We start from the raw sequence: 22,575 nt of genomic DNA, 5'->3' as shown, positions 1-22,575 counted from the left end.
ATTGGCTCCCAATAATCTCCAGAATCCATTTCAAATATTCCTGCCTGGCTTTCAAGATCATTCACGGAATCCTGCCTCCTCTTATCCCACTGTCTTTCAACTCCTCCAGTCCTGACTCCTCCAGAACTGCCCAAAGGCTTAAACTAGCCTTCCCCTCTCCACGCGGCATCCACTATTCAGGCAAACTGGGAAAATCCCTTCTCTTCAAAATCACAGGTCTTTGGAACGACCTCACCACCCCGTTGCGGAACCTAAGCTCCCTTCAGTTATTCCGCAAACAACTGAAAACCTGGCTTTTCAGCAAATTGTAGCTCTATCCTTCCCCCCTTTCTCTCCCCCCTTCTACACATAAGTTCATGTAATCCTTTTTCTCTACCCACTATTTTAAGTTCTTGTAAACCGTGTCGAGCTCCATTCTCATGGAGATGATGCGGTATATAAACTTAAGGTTTAGATTAGATTAGATTAGATTAGATTAAAAATCTAATCTTCCATTATATTCAAAAGTCCATACCCCGTATCTTGCTTGGATGGAGTCGTTGGACTCTTCTGCTTAAAATCCTTGCCAGGATTGTATAGATTTAGCACATCCGGAGCAACCCTGTGCTGTGTGGCACGCCTGGGAGAGGCGGCAGTGCCATAATTAACCTCTACTCTAAGCAGATGACTAAAAGGGGCAGCTAGCCCATTGGGTGGCCATTTCTTTTTTCGGGGCTCGGTAATACTGAAAGTTCCATGTGAAAGGACACAGACGCCCCGCAGCCCAAGAAACGCAAGGTCAAGTCATCTAAGGGTGACTACTCCCCAGGGTCTGGAGGCTTTGGGAGTCAAAACTGTTGGTGGTATCCTTTGTCACGCATACTTGCTTGTTCAGGCTGCATACTCTGTAGAGTGAGGATGTGGAGCCGACTCCTCAACTTCTTTTGGCTGGAGTAGATTATGTTGCTGACGCTCTTCAAGACTAGCCACCTGCCTGTCTTTATTTTTGGGCCACTGTGAACACGGAACCTGGTTTCAGACCACGCGGTTCTGACAGAATGTACAGTTTGGAGTTCTGAGCCTCCACTGTCCACTTCCTTGCTGCAGTGCGGTTTTAGCGGAAGTGCTGTTAGAGGTCTGGGAGTCCATGGAAGGTTCCCTTATCCTTGGACTTGGCAATGTTGTATCCCATAGCATTGGACTTCAACTAGACTGGTCCACCTGATGGTGGATTCAGCTGTGGCTCAGGTCGCCAAGCATGCCTCTTTTTCTTCAGATGGAGGGATTATCCTGCAGGATGTTCAGGACTGACGTTTGCATTTTGATCTCCAGCGTCTTTCTGTTTCCGCTATGGCAGGAGGGCGAGCTGTGGCGGCCACTTCCTTGTGGCCTGGGCATGTCTGAATTTTTTGCCTGATGCATTCTGTAGCATCTTGAACTAAACTGGGAGCTTTTTCAGGCTCCGCTTAGTGAATGACTTGGATTCACCAGTGGTCGGGTGCTATTTCAGCTAAAGGCTCTGTTCAGCAGGTTCCCTTTTAAGGGTTTGATCCTGTTTGGCCAGGATTTGGATGACCTTATGGCCAGAATTCAGGTCTATAGCCAGAGGTGCTCCCTGGCTCTAGACCTTCTCCGACCAGGGGTGTGGGACGGCCGGATTTTCATCCCTGCTGGCACACTTCTCAGTTCGCCAGACCCCGGACCCCTGGTGGCAGGACAGCGTTTCGGAGCTCCCTCCATTCCTCACTTTGGAGGTGCAGCGCACCAACAGTTTTCCTACTCCCGGCCTTCTGCCACTCCCTAGAGAAAAATGTGACGCCAGGTCTCTGGCGGCCCCCTCCAGTTCGGGGGGGGGGGGGCGGATTTCAGCCTTCCTTCCGGAATGGCAAATGGTAATCTCAGCCCAGTGAATCCTCATCGTGCTCAGGGAAGGCCTTTGACTACAGTTTTTCCAGTTCTTCCTATCCCCTCCTGTGGGAATTCCGGATAGGGCCAGCCAGGTGCGAGCCATGGTAAGCAGGTTGCTGGATCAGGCGGCTATAGAGCCTGTCCCAAAGGGAGACTGGGACACCGGGAGATATTCGATTTACTTAATTGTGCCAATGAAGGACTCCAAAGATTGCAGACCAATTCTGGCTGTGAAGGCCTTCCTGTGAGTTCCACATTTCCGGCTGGAAATGGTACATTCAGTGGTGGCAGCAGTGGAGTCTGGGGAGTTTTTGGCTTCCTTGGACCTCTCAAAAGCGTACCTCCACATCTCGATTTTTGTGTGTGTGTGGTGTGGGGGAGGGGGGTTCCGGATCATCGGAGGTTCCTGAGGTTTCATGTTCTCGGGAAGCATTTCCAGTTCATGGTGCTGCCAATCGGGTTGGTGTCGGTGTCCAGATCATTCACCACAGTCATGGTGGTGGCTGTCCATCTGCACTTGCTGGGTGTGCAGGTCCATCAGTACCTCAACAACTGGCTGATCAGAGCTCCCTCTTTTGTGAAAGGCCCTTGGCGGTTCACCAAGCGGTGACTGCTGGACAGTCTCAGCTGGGTGATCCATATCAAGACGAGTCGCCTCGAGCTGCCGGTCTTGCAGGCAGGAACCAAGTGTTTCTGATAGAATCCGGGATGCTCCAGCTTCGGAGTGCAGTTCGGAACATGTTAGCGGCTCCAGCCCCGATGGCCTGGCAGTATCTGCAAGTATTGGGTTTCATGGTGGCGACCATAGTTGTGATCCGTGGGCAAGAGCTTCCATCCGTCCTCTTCAGTTGTCCCTTCTGTCTCGGTGGAATCCTCAGCAGGATGCGCTGAGGTGAAGTTGCCATGGTTGGCGACGGCTCGCAGCTGTATGGTGTGGTAGTTGAACCTGGTTACTTTGTACAGAGGGCTTCCTCTGCGTGTCTTAGACTAGGTGCCCCTGGCGATGGACGCGAGTCTCTCCGGTTGGGAAGCAGTTTGCCATTCTGTGCCGGTCCACTGTCGGTGCTGCATTGGAGAGCAGATGGTTGTTCAATCGGCTGGAGATACGTACGTTCTGTCTGGTCCTGCTGCGATTTCAAGGTAATCTCCGCGTATTCTTGGACATTGCCACGGCGGATACCTATGCCAACTGTCAGAGGAGCATGAGGAGTCCCCTGCTGAGTCTAGAGGCTCGGATGCTCGTTGCCTAGGGGGAGAAGCGTCTGATGGCCTTGACCTCGGCTCATGTGGCAGGGGTGGACAATGTGCCGGTAGACTTCCTCAGCTGTCAGATTCTGGACCTGGGAGAATGGTCCCTGTGCGGGCTAGCGTTCAAAGCCATGTTTCATCAGTGGGGTCGCCCCGCCTTCTCGTCCTCGGGGAACCAGAAGGCGTCCTCGGGGAACCAGAAGGCTGACAGGTTCTTCAGCCACCGACGGGAGAGCAGAGCAGAGCTCGGCACTCTGGTTCATCCATGGACAGATGGGGAACTTCTGTATGGCTTTTCCCCATGGCCTATTGTAGGGCGTGTTCTTGGCCGGATGGCATATCACACAGGTCCAGTGTTCCTAGTGGCCCCGGACTGGCCCAGCTGTCCTTGGTACGCAGACCTGGTGCAGTTGAGTTCAGTGAGGGGTCTGCGTCTTCCTTGCCATCGGAGATTGCTCATGAGGGCCTGATAGCCCTTCAAGTTCCGGATGGCTTGGTCTTGCGGCCTGGCGCTGTATGAGCGGCCTTCAGGGCTAGGGATTTCTCTTCTGAGCAGATATTCCATATACTTTATCATGCCAAAGAAAGGCTCAGATAATTGGAGACCAGTCTTGGATCTTATGTATGTCAATGCAGCACTCAAAGTCCCATGCTTACACATGGAGACAAATGAGGTCTGTCATAGCAGCGATGGCCTGGGATAATTCCTTGTCTCTGGATCTCAGAAGCTTACTTACATATTCCCATTTATCAGGCGTACCGGAAATTCCTCCAGTTTCATGCTCTGAAAAATCATTACCAGTTTTCAGCTCTGCCTTTTGGCCTGGCAACAGAACCTCGTATCTTCAAGGTGATGGGGCTGCAGGTACACCCATAATTGCATGATTGGCTGATCAGAACCCTCTCATTGGCCTAGGGTCTGCGCATGGTAGATCAGATGGTCCAGGTCCTGAATTACAGGAAAAACAATTTGACCCCGATACAGTCCCTGAAATATATAGGGGTCTTTTTCGACCCAGCAGCTGGCCGAGTTTATCTTCCAGAGGCACACAGACAGAAGCTGTGCTTTCGGATTTCTTGCCTTCTGCACAAAGCAGACAGCGTCAGAGGAAAGGTTCTGCCAGGGCTGGCCGCAAGCAGCCTGTTCCTGCTGTGCTTCGGGGAAGGGAGGGAGGGAGTGAGGGGGTTCTTGGCTCAGGACCGCTGCCTGCTTCTGCCACTTTGGGGCTTGGGGGAGGAGGGCTTTGTGGCTCAGGATTGCTGCCATGCTGGTGCTTTTGGGAGGGAGAGGGGAATTGAGATCTGTGTTCTAACATAGTCCTCTCAGTCAACTGAAAAAACAGTTATCTAGCATCCACCAATCCCCATGGGTGCAGGATAACTGAGATTCTGTTGTATAAGCTTTGGTAGTGCTAAAGGGGCTTAGAATTCTAAATAAGATTGGTTTTTGGGGAGACACTATATCCCTCAAGGGATCTGTTTGCTCACTTTTTCCTCCATAAGAATTTAGGATTAAGACACTCATAGCTCTGAGGGCAGATACTTGGCTCTAGGAGTGTTACAGAAGCATCCTTGATGCTCTCCTCCAGAGAATCAAGCATACAAGACTTCTGTTTGGAACTGAATTTAGCCCTGAGAGCTCAATTCGTCATTCTTCTCAAGGTGTGTTAGATGCTGTTTCTAGGACTTAAGGCAAAGGGTAGCCGCCTTGAGTCATTTTAAAGAAAAGAGTGTCTCTATGCCTATGCACTCTACCCCTTCCAAGAGTAGTGTTTTCACTTCTGGTGGAATTAGCCATTATCGCCTCTGATAATGAAGTTGCCCTTGCCCTAGGCAAGGGCAGGGGGTGGCCATTGTCATCAGTTCTTGGTCTCCTTTGAGATATTTGTAGATGGCCAGGTTTTTTTTTGATAGGTCTTTGATCTATTGAGAAATCCTAATAAGGCACATTAGTCTTTTTTTAAGGCATTGATTTTCTGGAGGAGAAAAGGTTATGATCACCTTGGATCAAGCCAAAAAGACTTGGCAATTCCCAAAAGTACAGGAATTCTTTATAGGTAAAGTTAGAATCTGTTTTTCCAGATGATGACATGCATGCTTCTGTGTGAATATGCAGGTTTGGGGGTACTACATGAGTTATTGTGGATTCTTCCTGCTCGGTCTGGGTACTACTACTAATTATTTCTATAGCGCTACCAGAAGTATGCAGCACTGTACAGAGTCATGAAGAAGACAGTCCCTGTTCAATCTAAACAGACAAATAGGATGCCATAGATACAGTTAAGGGGAATGGGTAGAGCTTTTGGGTACATCCCATTGATCTGGCATGGCATAATTGATCAGGAAGGTGAAATTTGGACTTACCTGTTAATTTCCTTTTATGCGAGTCCTGCCAGACCAGTCCAGAATCCACCCCCTTGAAAGTCATGGAGATCAGTGACTGTCATCAAATTCAAAAAGCTAACAGTGTGCATGTTGTATGTATCTTACTCTGAAGGTAGCTTGTATAAAGTTATATCCTTAGTGTACAATATTCTCATTTCTAGTTTAGTGACCATGAAGTGAAATTTTTTTTTTTTTTTACTCCATCAGGCTTGGCTTTGGAGGTAAATTGGAAACCCAAAAGATAACAATTGCTTTTTGTTATGTTAACTTTATATACTGATTAGCTGATGGCCTCAGTCTCTCATAAGGGAAATAAATCAGCTCTGAGCTTTTTATCTGGCTGCATCTGTGGGCAGGGGGACATAATCCACTTGTATGGATTGGTCTGGCAGAACTTAAGATAAAAAAAATTAATAGGCAAGGTCTAAATTTCACCATATTATTCCAAGAGCCCAGCTGAAAAGAAGAACGACAAAATCTACATGTGATCAAAGGCCAGCTGTATTTAGTTTTGCATGTGAAATCTTGGACTTGTTAATTGGTCTGTATCTTACCTGTAAAGATCTGGTAGGTTTTTTGTAACTTAGATGTTGACTCTCAGTGACATTACTTATTGTACGCTCTAGTCAAAAGGTAGCTAACTGATATAGTGATGATAGGTAATGGTAATACATTCAAATTATTTTGTCAACAGGTAAGAAATTTTCAATAATGCCATGAAATCTTTTATTAGTTTCTTCCATACTATCATGGTTATACAACTTGTCTAATAAGGCTTCTTTTGATCTTTTAACCAGTTAATAAACCAAAGCTCACTTACCAAGCACATTAACTTCAGAATTAAATAAAATATTAGTATTGCATTAAATTTCAAGAGATTACATCAATTATATTTTCTCTATAGTGATTGTTATATCCTGTTAATATATATATATGTATATGTATAAAGGAATATTTAGGCCCACTTTAAATATAAAACAGTAACATTACATTAGAGATTTCTATTCTGCCATTACTTTGCGGTTCAAGGCAGATTACAAAAGAGTTATAGAAGATGGGTTACAAAAGAAGATCTCTGGTCATTTACAGAGAAAGTAGAGTAGATCAGGTAGATTCGGGGAGTCAGAAAGAGATGGGAAGAAGGAAGGTACTAGATCTATGGATCGAAAGTTGATCAGGTATGATGAAAGAAACACCTGTATGTTTGTTTTCTTCTCCTTCATCAAGCTTATATTTTTATAATTAATAATTAGTTCCCACAAAATGCAGAATATGGAGGTGATGGCTTTGAAATGGTGCTCTCTCCATTTGCTTCTTTATGTACTGTCCAGGCACGGAGTGGTGAGGGAGAGGAGCAATATCTCATCTGGATACGTGAGACTATATGTAGTTGGAGCTTTTATTGACCTTTTGAAGGTGTATATCTATGAAAGTTATTTTATTGGTGTTGAGTGGTAATTTTTAGCTCCCTTTATTGAGAAATTGATAGTTTATTTGAAGCTTTGAATTTGGAAAGAAACATTTTTGGGCCAGCTGTTTCTTTGTGGACTGAGCTGTACATTTTTACTACTAAATCCAGAGTGTAATTACAAATTTGCTGGTGCTCTGTTAGAAAAAACAAATTGGCTTCTTCATTTTTAGTTTGCATGCTTGAGATTTCAATGAGGCATTTTAGGTATTTAGATGTAGCTTTGTATCCAAATAAGGAGCTGTGCTTATCTTGATAAAATATGAGTTTACATTGATTTGTCTAGTTACTGATTCAGGAAGTCTTTTATAGTTTGTCAGTTAAATAAAGGCAGAGGTCACATTTGGTCAACTGCTTTCACTGTAAAGAGCTATGTTGTACAGTACAGCTATAATATTAGTCCTTTAACAAATGATTTGTGATTGAGCTGCCCTCTTGTTTTAAATCCCTTGTTTTCTGTGAATTTCTGAATGGATTTTAGATGTCTCGTATGTCACTCAAAAGAACAGATAAGCTGTGGAACTATATTGCCAGAGGGATATGGTAATTGTAGTTAGCGTAGCTGGGTTCAAAAAAAGGTTTGGACAAGTTCCTGGAGGAAAAGTCCATAATCTGATATTGAGAGACAGACATTGGGAAATCCATTGCTTGCCTAGGATCAGTAGCATGGAAAGTTGCTGCTATTTGTTTCTGCCAGGTACTGGGGCTAGATGGACCATTGGTCTAACCCAGAATGGCTGTTCTTATGTTTATAATTCTGACTGATTCATTGAGGCTGTGATGTCACACATAGCATTCTAACAAATGAATCAATTACAATAAATTGCGTCCAGGGATTGAAGGATATTGCTGAAATATTTGGTTATAATATTTCTTATTACTGCTTTCATGGATATACAGTCAAACCTCGGTTTGCAAGTGTTTTGCAAGACAAACAAAACACTCCAGCAAACTGTGACTCGCAAACTGAGCGTTGCTTCGGTAAACGAGCACTTACACGCCACCCGTGAGCCTCTGCCAGTTGGTGTCTACTTTTCCTTTCTCTGTCTGCAGCAACGCTACCAGGGCACAAAAGGCAAACATCCACCACCACCACTGACTCAAACATCGCCGGAGTCTGAGAACGCCAGGGCGCAGATTCCCGTCCTCCCGCCAGACACGCGTGCGCCTATTCGGCTGCTTCCCGCCTAACTGCGGGGCACCGGCAATTGAAACAGATCTCGGGACCACTGCCGTTTCACCATAAAAAGGGTAATCCTCCGCTCGACTCACTTTCCCGAACTCAGGCAGGTGTTGGGTTGCTAAAAAGGTGACCGCTGACTAGAAAGGACCCCACTGGAGGACCGGTGGCTGTTAGAGGCGGAGACGCTGGCAGCCGGCTAGTGGGTGACGCGTGACGGAGGACTTCGCAGGTGACAGTGGTGCTCCCAACGCTGGAGGAGCTGGAAGTGAAGGAGGTGAGCCGGGCGATGAGGGAGGTATAGTAGTCGGTCTTCTCGTTTGTTCCGGCTCCTTTTGGCTTGGCTAAGGAATTGGGTTTAATTTCCTCTGCAACTCCTTGTGACTCTGGGCAAAGTCACTTAACCCTCCCTCTTCTGCGTCTACTTACTACCGGTACATGTTTTGGGGATGAGGAACGAATCGTCCGAGCTTCTATTGTTTTCTATGGGGAAATGTGCTTTGCTATATGAGTACTTTGGATTACGAGCATGCTTCTGGAACGAATTATGCTCGCAAACCAAGGTACCACTGTATTTTGAAATATTGCCTGGAAGCAAAATACAAAAGCCATTTAAGGAATAAAGAAAATCTTCCTTTCAAGAATAAAATTGCTGCATTTACCCATGTTTTCCAGATAGTGACATTTTTTTTGACTCAATACATTTCACAAGGTAAAAATAACAGTACTGTCAACTAGTAGAATTGCTGCTGTAAATTGCAGGGTAGTGTGACTAAACTGAAAATGAAATTGATGTTGTATTTGGCTGGGATATGTGTTAATGTTCATGAATTATCTGGCAACAGTTTGCACTAGAGCAGTGGTTTGCAAGTACCCTAGGGCCAGACTAGTATTCAGGATATCCAGAACGAGTTGCATGTACTGTATTTTTTGCTCCATAAAACGCACTCCACCATAAGATGCACCCCAGATTTAGAGGAGGAAAACAAGAAATAAAACATTCTGAACCAAATTGTGCACCCCAGCCTCCCTCACTCCCTGCCAGGCTCTGCACCCTGTCACCTACCACCCCCCTCACCTGTGGTAGTCTAGTGGTAGGCTGGGACAGGAGGGATCCGTCCCAGCCGACTAACAATTTTTTCCTCCTCTCCCCCCTCCCCCAACGGTACTACTTTTTAAAACACGGCACGCACGCACACCCACCCTTCCTTTTAAAATACTCGTGAGAACTGATTTCAGCCATTCTGAAAGCGGGGCGGTCCCAGGCAGCAGTGCAGACAGCCTGCTTGTGCTGGCACATACACAGCTGGATCACCAGGTTTAAGGGGCACTTAAAAAGATACTGCGGGGCGAGGGTGTTTTATAAAGGTACCAGGGGGTGGTAAAAGTGTGTCTTATGGACCAAAAAATATAGTATTTATATTGTAGATATCCTGAAAACTAGACTGAACTAGGGGCTGCTTGAGAACAAGTGAGCTAGAATACCTACAACCAGAGCATGTAAAACCTCGGACTTAAATTCTGGAAACTATCTTGCCCTTGAAAGATATGCTATAATTCAGGGCTTTTGCCAGACTACAGAATAAAAATGGGGTGGGGGGGAGAGGAAAAGAATAACTAATGAGTGCAGAAAAGGAAAAAGCTCAAGAAGAGAGCAAATTGATATGGTCAGCCCTTATGCCCCTTCCTTCAAGTGAAAATGTTTTTTTGTTTTTCTGTCCCTTTAGTGGTTTTCATAAATTATTGTAGCTGTCCAAAAAGTGCATTATTTCAATGTAAATACCCTGTAATAGTATTTGAAATATTTATTTTCTTTTTTTCAATTAAAGAAACATTTAGCAGGGATAAAAAGTTAATTGAAGTCTTTGAAATAGATCCTTCCTTCTTCAATAATTACAATGAAGTAGTTCATCTGCTTTCCAGCTGAAGCATTTCTGAAATGGTATTCCTGCTGATTTTTTAATATCTACTCACTTTCAGATTTCCTTGGTGAGAATGCCATATGCCTGTAAACTCCTGTTTCAAGAACTGATGTCCATGAGCATTGCACCACGTATGATGTCATTTTAACATCAAAGGGGCCTTTCTACATACCCACTATCCAACACCATCTGTCTTGTTTCTGTGGTATTTTTATTTATCTGTCAGTAAATGACAGTGAATCATCATATCTGTTAGGATGCACATTTTAATATTTGGTCCTGCTTCTCTTAATTGTTAAAGGGCCTTGTAGGGCAAGTGTTGTTGCTCTGTGTAAATATGAACAATAAAATTTTGTAGATAAAGTTGTGTATCAGATTCATTTGTACATGTAACTGTGCATAGCATCTGGATGCTAAATGGAGAACTAACTTTCTAGAAAAGTTTTACATAAGTTGCAAAGTGAGAACACTTTTTTCTTCAAAAATCTTAAAGCTTGTTGTTCCAGGAATTTTTTTTACAGTTCTGTTTCTTGAGCTGTTAAAAAGAAAAAGAAAAAGTTGTTAGCTGTCTGAACATTTTAATTCTTCCTGCAGCCCTAATAGTAATACTAGTTTTAATCGCATTCTGTTAGTGATTGATCAAGATTAATATGTAAAATACTTTTAAGAAAAATACAACAAACACAAGAAAATTCCTGAAATCAAGCATACGTAAACCACTTGTTTTATTATTTTTCATGTATTATCAAGTCCCCTTTCTCTTGCCTCCAGGACAGTATGTCTCCTTTTCTCTCCTACTTACCCTGCATATCCAGTTTCCTCCTTCTTATCCTCAATCCCTTCACTGGACCTCTCTCTGCCCTCCAACCCCTTCCTGAGTGCAGCACCTCTCTCTCTCCTTGAACTCTCCCCGAGTGCAGCACCTCTCTCTCTCCTTGAGCCCTCCCCAAGTGCAGCACCTCTCTCTCCCCCTCTTAGAGAATGACACAGGGACAAATTTTTCCCTGTCCCTGCCCCATTCCTGCAAGCTCTGCCTTAACCACACAAGCCTCGAACACTTATGATTTTAAAGTGTTTGAGGTTTGTGCAGATGAGGACAGAGCTTGCAAGAATGGGGCAGGGACAGGAAAAGAACTTGACAGGAAAATGAGTTCCCGCAGAGACAGGGAAAAATTTGTCCCTGTGTCTTTCTCTACTCTCGTTCTCCTTGCACCCCTCCCCCAATGCAGCAACTCTCACTTTTCTTGTACCCCTCCCCCCAAGCAACTCTCATTCTCTTTGCACCCTTCCCCCCACACAGCAACTCTCACACCCAATCTCCTTGCAACAAAGCTCTTCCTTCTTTCTTCCATAAATTACCTTGTCTGCATTGGGACCTGCTGATTCTCTGGGTCTGAAAGAGGCTGCGGTGTCAGCATTAGCATGTCTGTGCTGTCACTGATTATGCCTGACCCAGAAACAGGAAGTTATTTCAAGTTCTGATGTAACTTCCTTTATCCCAGGACAAGCAGGCAGCATATTCTTTACGCATGGGTGACGTCACCGACGGAGCCCACGGTACGGACCTTTTTACTAGAAAGTTCTAGTTGGCCGCACCGCGCGTGCGCGAGTGCCTTCCCGCCCGACGGAGGAGTGCGTGGTCCCCAGTTTCTTCGTTTCCGCGGAGCGAAGAAGACGTGTGTTTTTCAACGTCGTTGAAATACTCCTTTTGCCTTCCCGCTCGCGTTCTTTTTTCGATTTTTTCACCTTCGGGTGCTTTTTTCTTTCTATTACAAAAAAAAAAAATTCCTTTCTTTTTGCTTTATTTTTCGTTCCTGCCCCGGCAGGGCCTGTTAGCACGATCCAGGCCTCGGGGTTTGATTTTGCGGAGGCCGTGTTCCCATTCATGCCCCCGCAGCCCGGTTTTAAGAAGTGCCAGCGGTGTGCACGCCCGATCTCCCTCACTGACCCACACAACTGGTGCTTACAGTGCTTGGGACCGGATCATCGGGCGGATTCCTGCACCCGCTGTGCCACTCTTAAAAAACGCACTTTGAAGAATCGTCAAATCCAACAAAATCTACTTTTCGGCACCGGCCCGACTATGGATTCGACCTCTTCATCTGCGGCACCGTCGAAATCAACACCGACCACTTCGACACCGCCTGAGTCGACATCTGCGCCCCCGGCGCCAGGTAAGCCGGCTAAGAAGCCTTCCACCCTTGAGCGCCCTCCCACTTCGGGGACGACACCAGTCCTTTCGGCTCCACGCCGAGCCAAAAAACGCTCCACTCCGATTTCGGTGAGTGCCTCGTCATCGGCCCCCTCATCGCCGGAGTGTAGAGCGGCACCCATGGAACCAAAGAAGAAAAAAGTGGTTCCGGTGCCTCCCCTGGATGACCGCATTGCGGCCATCCTCCAGGACAAGTTGCAGGAACAACTCCACAAGCAACTTAAGCAGCTCTTACCCTCTATCTTGGCACCGCTGCTCTCGGTACCAGACCGGCCCGAGCCCCATACCGTCCAACCGGTATCCACTCCCTCGGTACCTATGGACTCCTCCATGCCCATTCTCTCGGCACCGCATCTCCATTCCCATGCCGAGGCTATGGCCTTGACGACGACCGATCCTCCTCGGGACCGGGCAGGGCACCGGTCTCCCCACGACTCTGACCGGCACCGTACTTCTCGGGACCGAGACAGACACAGGTCTACATCACCCGGTAACGTCTCGGTACGCTCAGGCAAGTCTTTGTCTAAAACTCACCATGCCGAGCCTTCCACTCCAGTCTCTCGACACGCACATACCGATGTCAGAGACCCGGACCTATGGGAACAATCCCCTACCGGTACCGAGGAGGATGCATCGTTGTCGGATGAAGAGCCTTCGGCACCCGATACCGCATCTAAACCTGAACAATCTTCCTTCTCTAAATTCCTCAGGGAGTTGTCGGGTGCTTTGTCTTTGCCTCTGGAATCTGACTCTAAGAAGTCACAAGCTTTCCTGGAGGCATTAGATTTCGATCAACCTCCCAAAGAGTTCCTAAAGTTGCCCGTGCATGATATCTTACGGGAAACTTTTTATAAAAATTGGGAGAACCCGCTGACTGTTCCTGGGGCCCCCCGTAAATTGGACAGCCTCTATAGGGTTATACCAATCCCAGGATTTGATAAACCCCAACTCCCTCATGAGTCTCTCCTGGTGGAGTCCACTTTAAAAAAGACTCAGGGCTCCAGTGTCTATGCCTCCACCCCTCCTGGCAGAGAGGGCAAAACTATGGACAAGTTTGGCAAGCGGCTCTATCAGAATGCCATGCTTGCCAACAGGGCAAACAACTACTCGTTCCATTTTTCATTCTACCTCAAACATCTGGTAATGCAACTCTCCGCCATGCAAAAGTACATGCCAGAGCATAAGGTTCCACTTTTCCAACAGCACGTCTCTAGCCTGCTTCAACTAAGAAAATTTATGGTGCGCTCTATCTATGACTCTTTTGAGCTCACCTCCCGTGCATCTGCCATCGCCGTGGCCATGCGCCGCCTGGCCTGGCTCAGGGTCTCTGATCTGGACGTCAACCATCAAGACCGATTAGCCAACGCCCCATGTCTTGGTGATGAATTATTCGGAGAGTCCCTGGATACCACCACGCAAAAACTCTCTGCCCATGAGACCAGATGGGACACTCTCATAAAACCTAAGAAAAAGGCTCCACCGGCTCATCCTTACAGGCCACAAACCTCATATCAACGCAGGTTCTCCGCTAGGCCGCTCAATCCACCTCCACAGCAACCTAGGCGGGCCCGCCAACACCAGCACACCCAGGCTCGTGCCCAGTCGAATCAACCGGCCAAGGCTCTTCCTCCTGCCAAACCATCTCAGCCCTTTTGACTCCTCTCTCCAGGGCTTAGCCAGTCTTCCACCCTCATTGCCTCTTCCTCAGCCGATCGGAGGCAGGCTCCACATCTTCATCAGCCGTTGGGAGGTCATCACATCGGACCAGTGGGTCCTAAACATCATCCGCCACGGCTACTCTCTCAACTTCCAGACTCTTCCACCAGACAATCCTCCCGTAGAGTCTGCTTCTCTTTCAACTCAAACCCCCCTCCTCCTGAGGGAGGTCCAATCCCTCCTTCTACTCAATGCCATCGAAGAAGTACCTCTGGAACAAAGGGGCCGGGGATTCTACTCCCGTTACTTTCTAGTTCCAAAAAAGACAGGAGACCTACGTCCCATTCTCGACCTCCGGGACCTCAACAAGTGTCTCGTCAAGGAGAAGTTCAGAATGCTCTCCCTTGCCACGCTGTACCCTCATCTCTCTCGGAACGACTGGCTATGTTCCCTGGACCTCAAGGAGGCCTACACTCACATCCCAATCAATCCATCCTCACGTCGCTACCTACGATTCCAGGTGCACCATCGCCATTATCAGTACAAGGTGCTACCTTTTGGCCTGGCATCATCTCCCAGAGTGTTCACCAAATGCCTCATTGTGGCGGCGGCCTTCCTCAGGTCTCACAACCTCCAGGTGTTTCCCTACTTGGACGATTGGTTAGTGAAAGCACCTACGTCTCCACTTGTGCTACAAGCCACTCATCATACCATCTCTCTCCTCCATCTTCTGGGGTTCGAGATCAACTACCCCAAGTCGCATCTGCTTCCCACACAGCGACTTCAGTTCATCGGAGCGGTTCTCGACACCACACTAATGAGGGCGTTTCTCCCCTCCGATCGTCAGCGAACTCTGCTACGCCTGTGTCGTCAGGTGCTCCTTCATCACTCCATTTCTGCCAGACAAATGATGGTCCTCCTGGGCCACATGGCCTCGACGGTACATGTGCTTCCCCTGGCACGACTCCACCTCAGAACACCTCAATGGACTCTGGCCAACCAGTGGTCACAGACTTCGAATCTTCTTTCTCATCCCATCTCTGTGACATCGTCTCTTCAGCGATCTCTACAATGGTGGTTGGACTCCTCAAATCTTTCCAGGGGCCTTCTTTTTCATCTGCCCCCGCATTCCATGATCATCACCACGGATGCCTCCCCTTATGCATGGGGAGCTCACCTGGGAGACCTACGCACCCAAGGTCTTTGGACCCCGCAGGAGCGTCTCCATCACATCAATTTCCTGGAACTACGAGCCATGTTCTATGCTCTCAAGGCCTTCCAGCACCTTCTTTGCCCTCAGGTTCTGCTTCTGTGCACGGACAACCAAGTTGCCATGTACTACATCAACAAACAGGGCGGCACCGGATCTCGCCTCCTTTGTCAGGAGGCTCTTCGCATTTGGACCTGGGCCACGGCCCGCAGTCTCTTCCTCAAGGCTGTCTACATCCAGGGCGAACAGAACTCCCTGGCCGACAATCTCAGCCGCATCCTTCAACCTCACGAGTGGACTTTGGATCCTCCCACGCTCCACTCCATCTTTGCTCGCTGGGGCACTCCACAGATGGACCTATTCGCAGCTCCTCACAACCATCAGCTGCCCCAGTTCTGCTCCAGACTCTTCTCTCCTCATCGTCTGGCCCCGGATGCATTCCTTCTCGACTGGACGGATCGGTTCCTCTATGCCTTTCCTCCTCTACCTCTGATGTTGCGGACTTTATCCAAACTCCGCAGTGACGGAGCCACCATGATCCTCATAGCTCCCCGGTGGCCTCGTCAACACTGGTTCTCCCTTCTACTTCAACTCAGCTCCAGGGAGCCCATTCCTCTACCTCTGTTTCCTACTCTACTTACACAGCAACATCAGTCTCTACTACATCCCAATCTGTCTTCCCTCCACCTGACAGCTTGGTTTCTCTCGGGCTGACCTCTTCAGGAAATCTGTCTCAGCCTGTCCGTCTCATTTTGGACGCCTCCAGGAAACCGGCCACCCTCCAATGTTACCATCAGAAGTGGACCAGGTTCTCCTCTTGGTGCCTCCGTCATCATCACAATCCCACCTCCTTAGCGGTGGAAACTGTTCTGGACTACTTACTCTCCCTGTCCAACGCAGGCCTCAAGTCTACCTCAATCAGAGTCCATCTCAGTGCCATCACGGCATTCCATGAGCCTGTCCTAGGAAAACCTCTCACGGCTCACCCTCTGGTTTCCCGATTCATGAGGGGCCTCTTCAACATCAAACCACCTCTGAAGCCTCCTCCGGTCGTCTGGGACCTGAATGTGGTTTTGTCTGCCCTCATGAAACCTCCCTTTGAGCCACTTGCCACAACTTCGCTCAAATTTCTGACATGGAAGGTTCTTTTCCTCATTGCCATCACCTCTGCCAGGAGGGTCAGTGAGCTTCATGCACTGGTTGCCGATCCACTGTTCACTATTTTTCACCATGACAAGGTGGTTCTGCGCACCCATCCAAAGTTCCTTCCAAAGGTGGTCTCAGCCTTTCACCTCAACCAGTCCATTGTTTTGCCTGTGTTCTTCCCGAAGCCTCATTCACATCCCGGAGAACAGGCATTGCACAGTCTTGACTGCAAGCGTGCCCTGGCTTACTATCTCGATCGTACAAGGGCTCACCGCTTGTCCCCTCAGCTCTTCCTGACCTTCGACCCGAATCGTTTGGGTCGACCGGTCTCTAAACGGACGCTATCCAACTGGCTTGCAGCTTGCATCGCGTTCTGTTACGCTCGGGCCGGTCTGTCACTAGACGGTGCTGTCACGGCCCACAGGGTAAGAGCTATGGCCGCTTCTGTTGCTTTCCTCCGTTCCACACCCATTGAGGAAATCTGCAAGGCGGCCACCTGGTCCTCAGTTCACACATTCACTACTCACTACTGTCTGGATGCTTTCTCCAGACGGGATGGGCACTTCGGCCAATCTGTACTTCAGAATTTATTTTCATAATGGCCAACCATCCCTCCTCCCTCTTTGTTAGCTTGGAGGTCACCCATGCGTAAAGAATATGCTGCCTGCTTGTCCTGGGATAAAGCACAGTTACTTACCGTAACAGGTGTTATCCAGGGACAGCAGGCAGATATTCTTACGTCCCACCCTCCTCCCCGGGTTGGCTTCTTAGCTGGCTTATACTAACTGGGGACCACGCACTCCTCCGTCGGGCGGGAAGGCACTCGCGCACGCGCGGTGCGGCCAACTAGAACTTTCTAGTAAAAAGGTCCGTACCGTGGGCTCTGTCGGTGACGTCACCCATGCGTAAAGAATATCTGCCTGCTGTCCCTGGATAACACCTGTTACGGTAAGTAACTGTGCTTTATCCGAGGACAAGCACAGACAGTCTAAGTGTGTACTGTCACTTAAAAAATCTTAAAATCGCCTGCACCAAGTACATGCCAGTGCCCTCCTGCCCGACATTTCGCAGGACCCATTGGTTTTTTTCCAGTTTTCCGTAGCGCTGAGAAGCTGTTCTTTAGGATCTTTCTAAGTGCGTTAAATTTGTAAATTTTGTGCCTTCCTGTTACATTTTCCCCTTAATTTTAATCATTTTTTCATTTTCTTTTTCTTTCAGTTGGTTAATTTTAATTTTATTTGCTTTATCAATAAGTTTACAAGTATCCACTTGTTCAGGAAATACAGAGAATAAGAAATTTAACAAATACTAAGGACTATTATAATATCCAAAAAGGAAAACAATAACCTCTTCCTTTGATCACTATCTTGTACTGAGGGGGACATAGGAAAGATAAGGAGATCTCCCCAAATATTTTAATAATTAGGAAAATAGGCTTAACTGGTTATAACATCATCTAAATTTAAGGAGACCATATACATTCTGGAGCAACCTCATAGGCCTAGATTCACTAAACTTATTATTTGTGTACCAATGGTTTTGCAAAGGTTTCCTGACCCGATTCACTAAACAGCTGTGTGATCAATCTATGATCCAATCCACATATGAGGGGAAATTGCCTGTATAAGTAGGAAGTCAGCGATTCACTAAACAGAAGAAGGAACACCGACTGAGCTTGCCGTTCCAAAAAGAAGCGACTGATGAGGACCAGTCGTTCTCATCCTTGCTGACTGTCCTGCTCTCTGCCGCCCTGAAATCGCAGCCCTGAAATCCCAGTATCAAAAATAAAATCATCCTGTCCCCACTTACTAATCAGCTCCAACCTGCAGTCCATTGAAATGACTTTGAACACACAAGCAAAGTAGACTGCATCTACAGTCATAACCTGCTTCTGCCAGCACCCAGAACTTTCCCCTATCTCCCCTCTTTTGGGGCTAACTTCTGAAAATTAGGTAGCAGATTACTCTGTGAACTGTATAAATTCTGACTCTCCTTTTGAGAAATACTGTAGTTCTAACTGCTAGGAAACTCTCTGAGATAGTTTCTACAGCCAGCCTGCACACTCTGCCCTAGACCCTCCCACCAATCATCCCCAACACACTCTACCTGTAACCCAACCAAATTTTAAAAAAGCTGAATGTGCAACCTAGCCACCACAGTCATTCAAAATTACACTACCTCATAATACCTATGCCACAATCTGTGTTCTCCTATCTCATACAAATTACTCTCATTATCAACATGTACTCCCCCATTCCAGTTATCACAGGAATTGCCAGGGTAGATATGGTGATCTGTCACCTCACCCACAGGAAATCCTTACCACACAGACCCCGATACCTTAGACCAGGGGTGCCCACACTTTTTGGGCTTGCAAGCTACTTTTAAAATGACCAAGTCAAAATGATCTACCAACAATAAAATTAAAAAAAACCACAATGCACACTGTACGCAAAGAAAATGTTAATTATCATTCCTATTCCAGGGTTTTTCAAAGAGGTCAAAGCAGATGACTCTATGCACTATCACCTCAGTAACAACCATACAAAAATAGACAAATATACCCCCTCCCTTTTTACTAAACCACGATAGCAGTTTTTAGCGCAGGGAGCTGCGTTGAATGCCCAGCGCTGCTCTCAACGCTCATAGGCTCCCTGCACTAAAAAAACTCTATTGTGGTTTAGTAAAAGGGGACCTTAGTGTAAAATATAGACAGCAGATATAAATTCAGACACATTTTGATCACTAAATTTAAATTTAAAATAAAATCATTTTTCCTACCTTGTCTGGTGATTTCATGAGTCTCTGGTTGCACTTTCTTCTTCTGACTGTGCATCCAGTCTTTCTTCCCTTCTTTTAGCCTGTATGCTTCCTCTCCTCCAGACCTCGTTCTCTCCCCCAACTTTTCCTTCCTCTCTCTCTGCCTCCCTTTCTTTTTTATCTGTTTCTCTTCTTTCCTTCTGTCTCCCTGCCTGCCCTTTTTCTTTCTTTCTCCCTGCCCTCCCCTAAGCCACTGCCATCGGGGACCAGGACCAAAACCGCCACCAATAACAGGCCCAAAAGCCGACGACGCCCCAAGCTCTCCCTGCTTCGGCCAACCAGCATTCCTCTCCCCGACGTCAATTCTGCCGTCGGGGAGAGGAAGGCTGATTGGCCCAAGATCGCGATCGACCTATTGGGGGAAATGCTGCCGTGTCCTGCCTTCGCGGAAACAGAAAGTAGGCAGGACCCGGCAGCAAGAAGAGCAAATGCTTCACTAACCTGTCTCCCGCCTTAGCCCATAGTGAACGCTTGCTTCAGGGCTCTTAACATGTGCGTGACGGCTTCCCTTCTCCCCCCCCCCCCGGGCATAACTTCTGGTTTCGGAGGGAAGAGAAGGGAAGCCGGCACGCACACGTTAGAGCCACGGAGTATAAGTTCGCTACAGGCTGAAATCTTCAAGCCGTTTTTTTTTTTTAAATGTTCAGCAGTGGCGGCAGCAGCAGATGACAGCTGGGCGGACCGCCCAGCTAAAAGGCCCTAGAGAGAACACTGGAGAGGAAGGCTGATCGGCCCGGTAGATCAGGACGGCAACACGAGTCTATCACAGAGCCCGGGATGGGCTCCGCGATCGACTCGCGTTGCCTTCCTGAGCTACTGGTCGATCACGATCGACGTGTTGGGCACCCCTGCCTTAGACCCATCCCCACCACCACTGCCTCACCTGCACCTAATAACCTCAAAATAGCACTGGCAAATGCAAGGTCTGTAAATAACAAAGATACTATACTAAATGACCTCCTCACAGACAATAACTGGGACATCTTCCTAATTACTGAAACCTATGGAGCCACCTTGGGTATGCTTTGCCCACCAGAGTATCACACAATAGCTTGCTCATGCACCAGCACTAGAGGTGGACTTGATGATGGCAGCTACACCTCCAACCTCAACACAAGACCGATAGATATTATCACACTAGACTAGATATTATCACACTAGACTAGATGCACTAGAGTGCCTCACCTTCTCAATGGGCCACAACAGACCTAACCTTCGCCTTGATATACAGAACACCACACTCTCCAATGACTGTCTTAGATGACCTGCTAACCGTCCTCAGCAAACTAACCATCACATACAACCAAGTCATCATATTTGGAGACTTTAACTTCACAAGCTACCCACATGAGACCGGAGCCCCGGCAGACTTCATCAAATGGTCTTCTCACCAACTCACTCTGTGGGCCACATCCTAGATCTAGTCTAAGGAGAGTGGAACAAAAATGGTCAAATCCAGACTAAATAGTGACGGATCCAAATGGAAAGATCTGCATAAAGTATATAAAATAGCCACCCTAGAGGCTAAACAGAAGTACTACTCTGAACAACTTTTAAAGACTCCCAATAGATCAAAAAACCTTTTCCAAGCTAACAAAAAATATACTCAATATCACAAGGAAACAATCAATATCTTAACAGTGAACTTGACAGTGAAACACTCTCAGATTACTTCACTGACAAAGTAGACAAAATACAGTCTCACCTTGACTCCGTTACACTAAAGACACTATCCCCCCTGCAACTCAGACAAAACAACTAAAACTACAACTGGGAACCTAACTAAACTCAATACAGTCTCTCATGACGACATCATTGAAATACTAGGCACAATTCACCCTTCTGGCTCCATCCTGAACCCCTGTCCACCAAGCCTCCTAGTGACAGTAAAAGATGCCTTTACAGACTGCATCCTTCCTCTCATCAGTACTCCCCTGCAAACTGGAAGTCGGTAGTCATCAGACCAATCCTGAAGAAACCCACGCTTGACCCTAACGTGCCCAACAATTTTAGACCTGTCTCTAACCTACCCTTTGTCTCCAAGATCCTGGAAAATAATAGTATTAAAACAATTACACTCCATCAACAAACAAGGAGCCCTCTCCGTCTTCTAATCTGGATTCAGAAAATTCCACAGTACTGAAACCGTCCTTCTTGACATCATTGATGACTGCTAGAAACTCATGGATAAGGAAAACAATGTCCTTCTGGTGCTGCTGGATCTCAGTGCGGCGTTCAATACTTTTGATCATTCTTGCCTCATTGAACGGCTCTCTGAAATTGGAATCAGAGATACTGCGCTACAATAGTTCACCTCTTTTCTGAAAAACAGATCTCAAAGCGTTTTGCTGAATGATGTACTGTCAAAACCGAAACTGATCAAATATGGTGTTCCGCAGGGGGCTCTACTATCCCCCCCTACTATTCAATCTTTGTTAGACCTGTCTTAGACATAGCCCACAAATATCAAATACAGATTCACTCCTTCGCAGATGACATCCAGCTATACCTACCGCTAGGAAAAGCTCGTGACGCCCAGATTGCAAAAACTCCTAAACTACCTCTCAGAAATCAAAAACTGGATGTCCATAAACAAACAACAACTAAATGCCTCCAAGACGGAACTCCTTTGGATTTGCAAAGAACAATGTGACCGTGACTGTCCCTCACTGTGCTGGGACTCAACTACTATAACTGCACAGATCCACCTATATCCAACTCACTCAATTTGTTAATCAGCCAAATATGATTAACTGACTCAAACACTATACTGATATCGAATTGTAACAAAATAGATAATCTTGACTCAACCATTGCTTAACTTTAGTTGTTAATGTTGGCAATAGCCACTCTGCACTGTGTTTGGGTCGAAACCCAAACTGAGTATCATGTAGACAGGAAAAACAAACGATGAACCTTGAAAGTTGCTTATTCACTAATGCTTCTAAACATTTTACCACAATGGTAGTTTTTTGCATTCATCCCAAGTTCCTCCACAAGATCATTGTGGAATTTCATATCAACCAGTCCATAGTTCTGCCTGTCTTTTTTTTTTTTTTTTTTTCCTTAAGCTGCATTCTCACCCTGGCGATGCTGCTCTCAGCACATTAGACTGTAAACGTGCCCTTACTTATTACTTGGATTACACCAAGCCTCACAGAACTTCCACTCAGCTGTTCCTTTCTTTCAATCCTAACAGAGACAGAGTTCCTGTCGCCAAGAGAACTATCTCCACATGGCTAGTGGATTGTATATGTTAATCTAATGTTTGTGTGTCGCGCACACCTAAACAGGCTCTAGGCGACTTGAAGAGAAGAAAGGGAAATGAGGGTACTGCGGGGGAAGAGGGGGGGAAAGGAGAAGATCCTAATCATTAAGTAATCGGGCAGGTGTGTATGGTGGTCTTTGACGAGTTAGTTGTCAGAGTGAGGTTTGCTCAGG

The 22,575-nt window shown here is 46.9% G+C and overlaps 2 protein-coding genes across 2 annotated transcripts in view; one reads left to right on the top strand and one right to left on the bottom strand.

Moving 5' to 3' along the window:
• POLR2B (RNA polymerase II subunit B) overlaps positions 1–10,453 on the top strand; it is a 163,277-nt gene extending 152,824 nt beyond the window's left edge. The window contains exon 25 of the mRNA XM_033915184.1: positions 10,149–10,453. Coding sequence (XP_033771075.1) covers positions 10,149–10,238 — 90 coding nt within the window. The 3' untranslated portion in view covers positions 10,239–10,453. The remainder of the gene's footprint in view (positions 1–10,148) is intronic.
• Positions 6,220–22,575, bottom strand: part of IGFBP7 (insulin like growth factor binding protein 7) — a 99,658-nt gene continuing 83,302 nt past the window's right edge. Inside the window, exon 5 of the mRNA XM_033915185.1 lies at positions 6,220–10,625. Within this exon, the coding sequence (XP_033771076.1) occupies positions 10,606–10,625 (20 nt within the window). The 3' untranslated portion in view covers positions 6,220–10,605. The remainder of the gene's footprint in view (positions 10,626–22,575) is intronic.

Source organism: Geotrypetes seraphini, chromosome 1, assembly GCF_902459505.1.
Source record: "Geotrypetes seraphini chromosome 1, aGeoSer1.1, whole genome shotgun sequence".
NCBI lineage: Eukaryota > Metazoa > Chordata > Amphibia > Gymnophiona > Dermophiidae > Geotrypetes > Geotrypetes seraphini.
The sequence above is the reverse complement of the archived record's forward strand: the minus strand, read 5'-3'. Positions and strand labels throughout refer to the sequence as shown.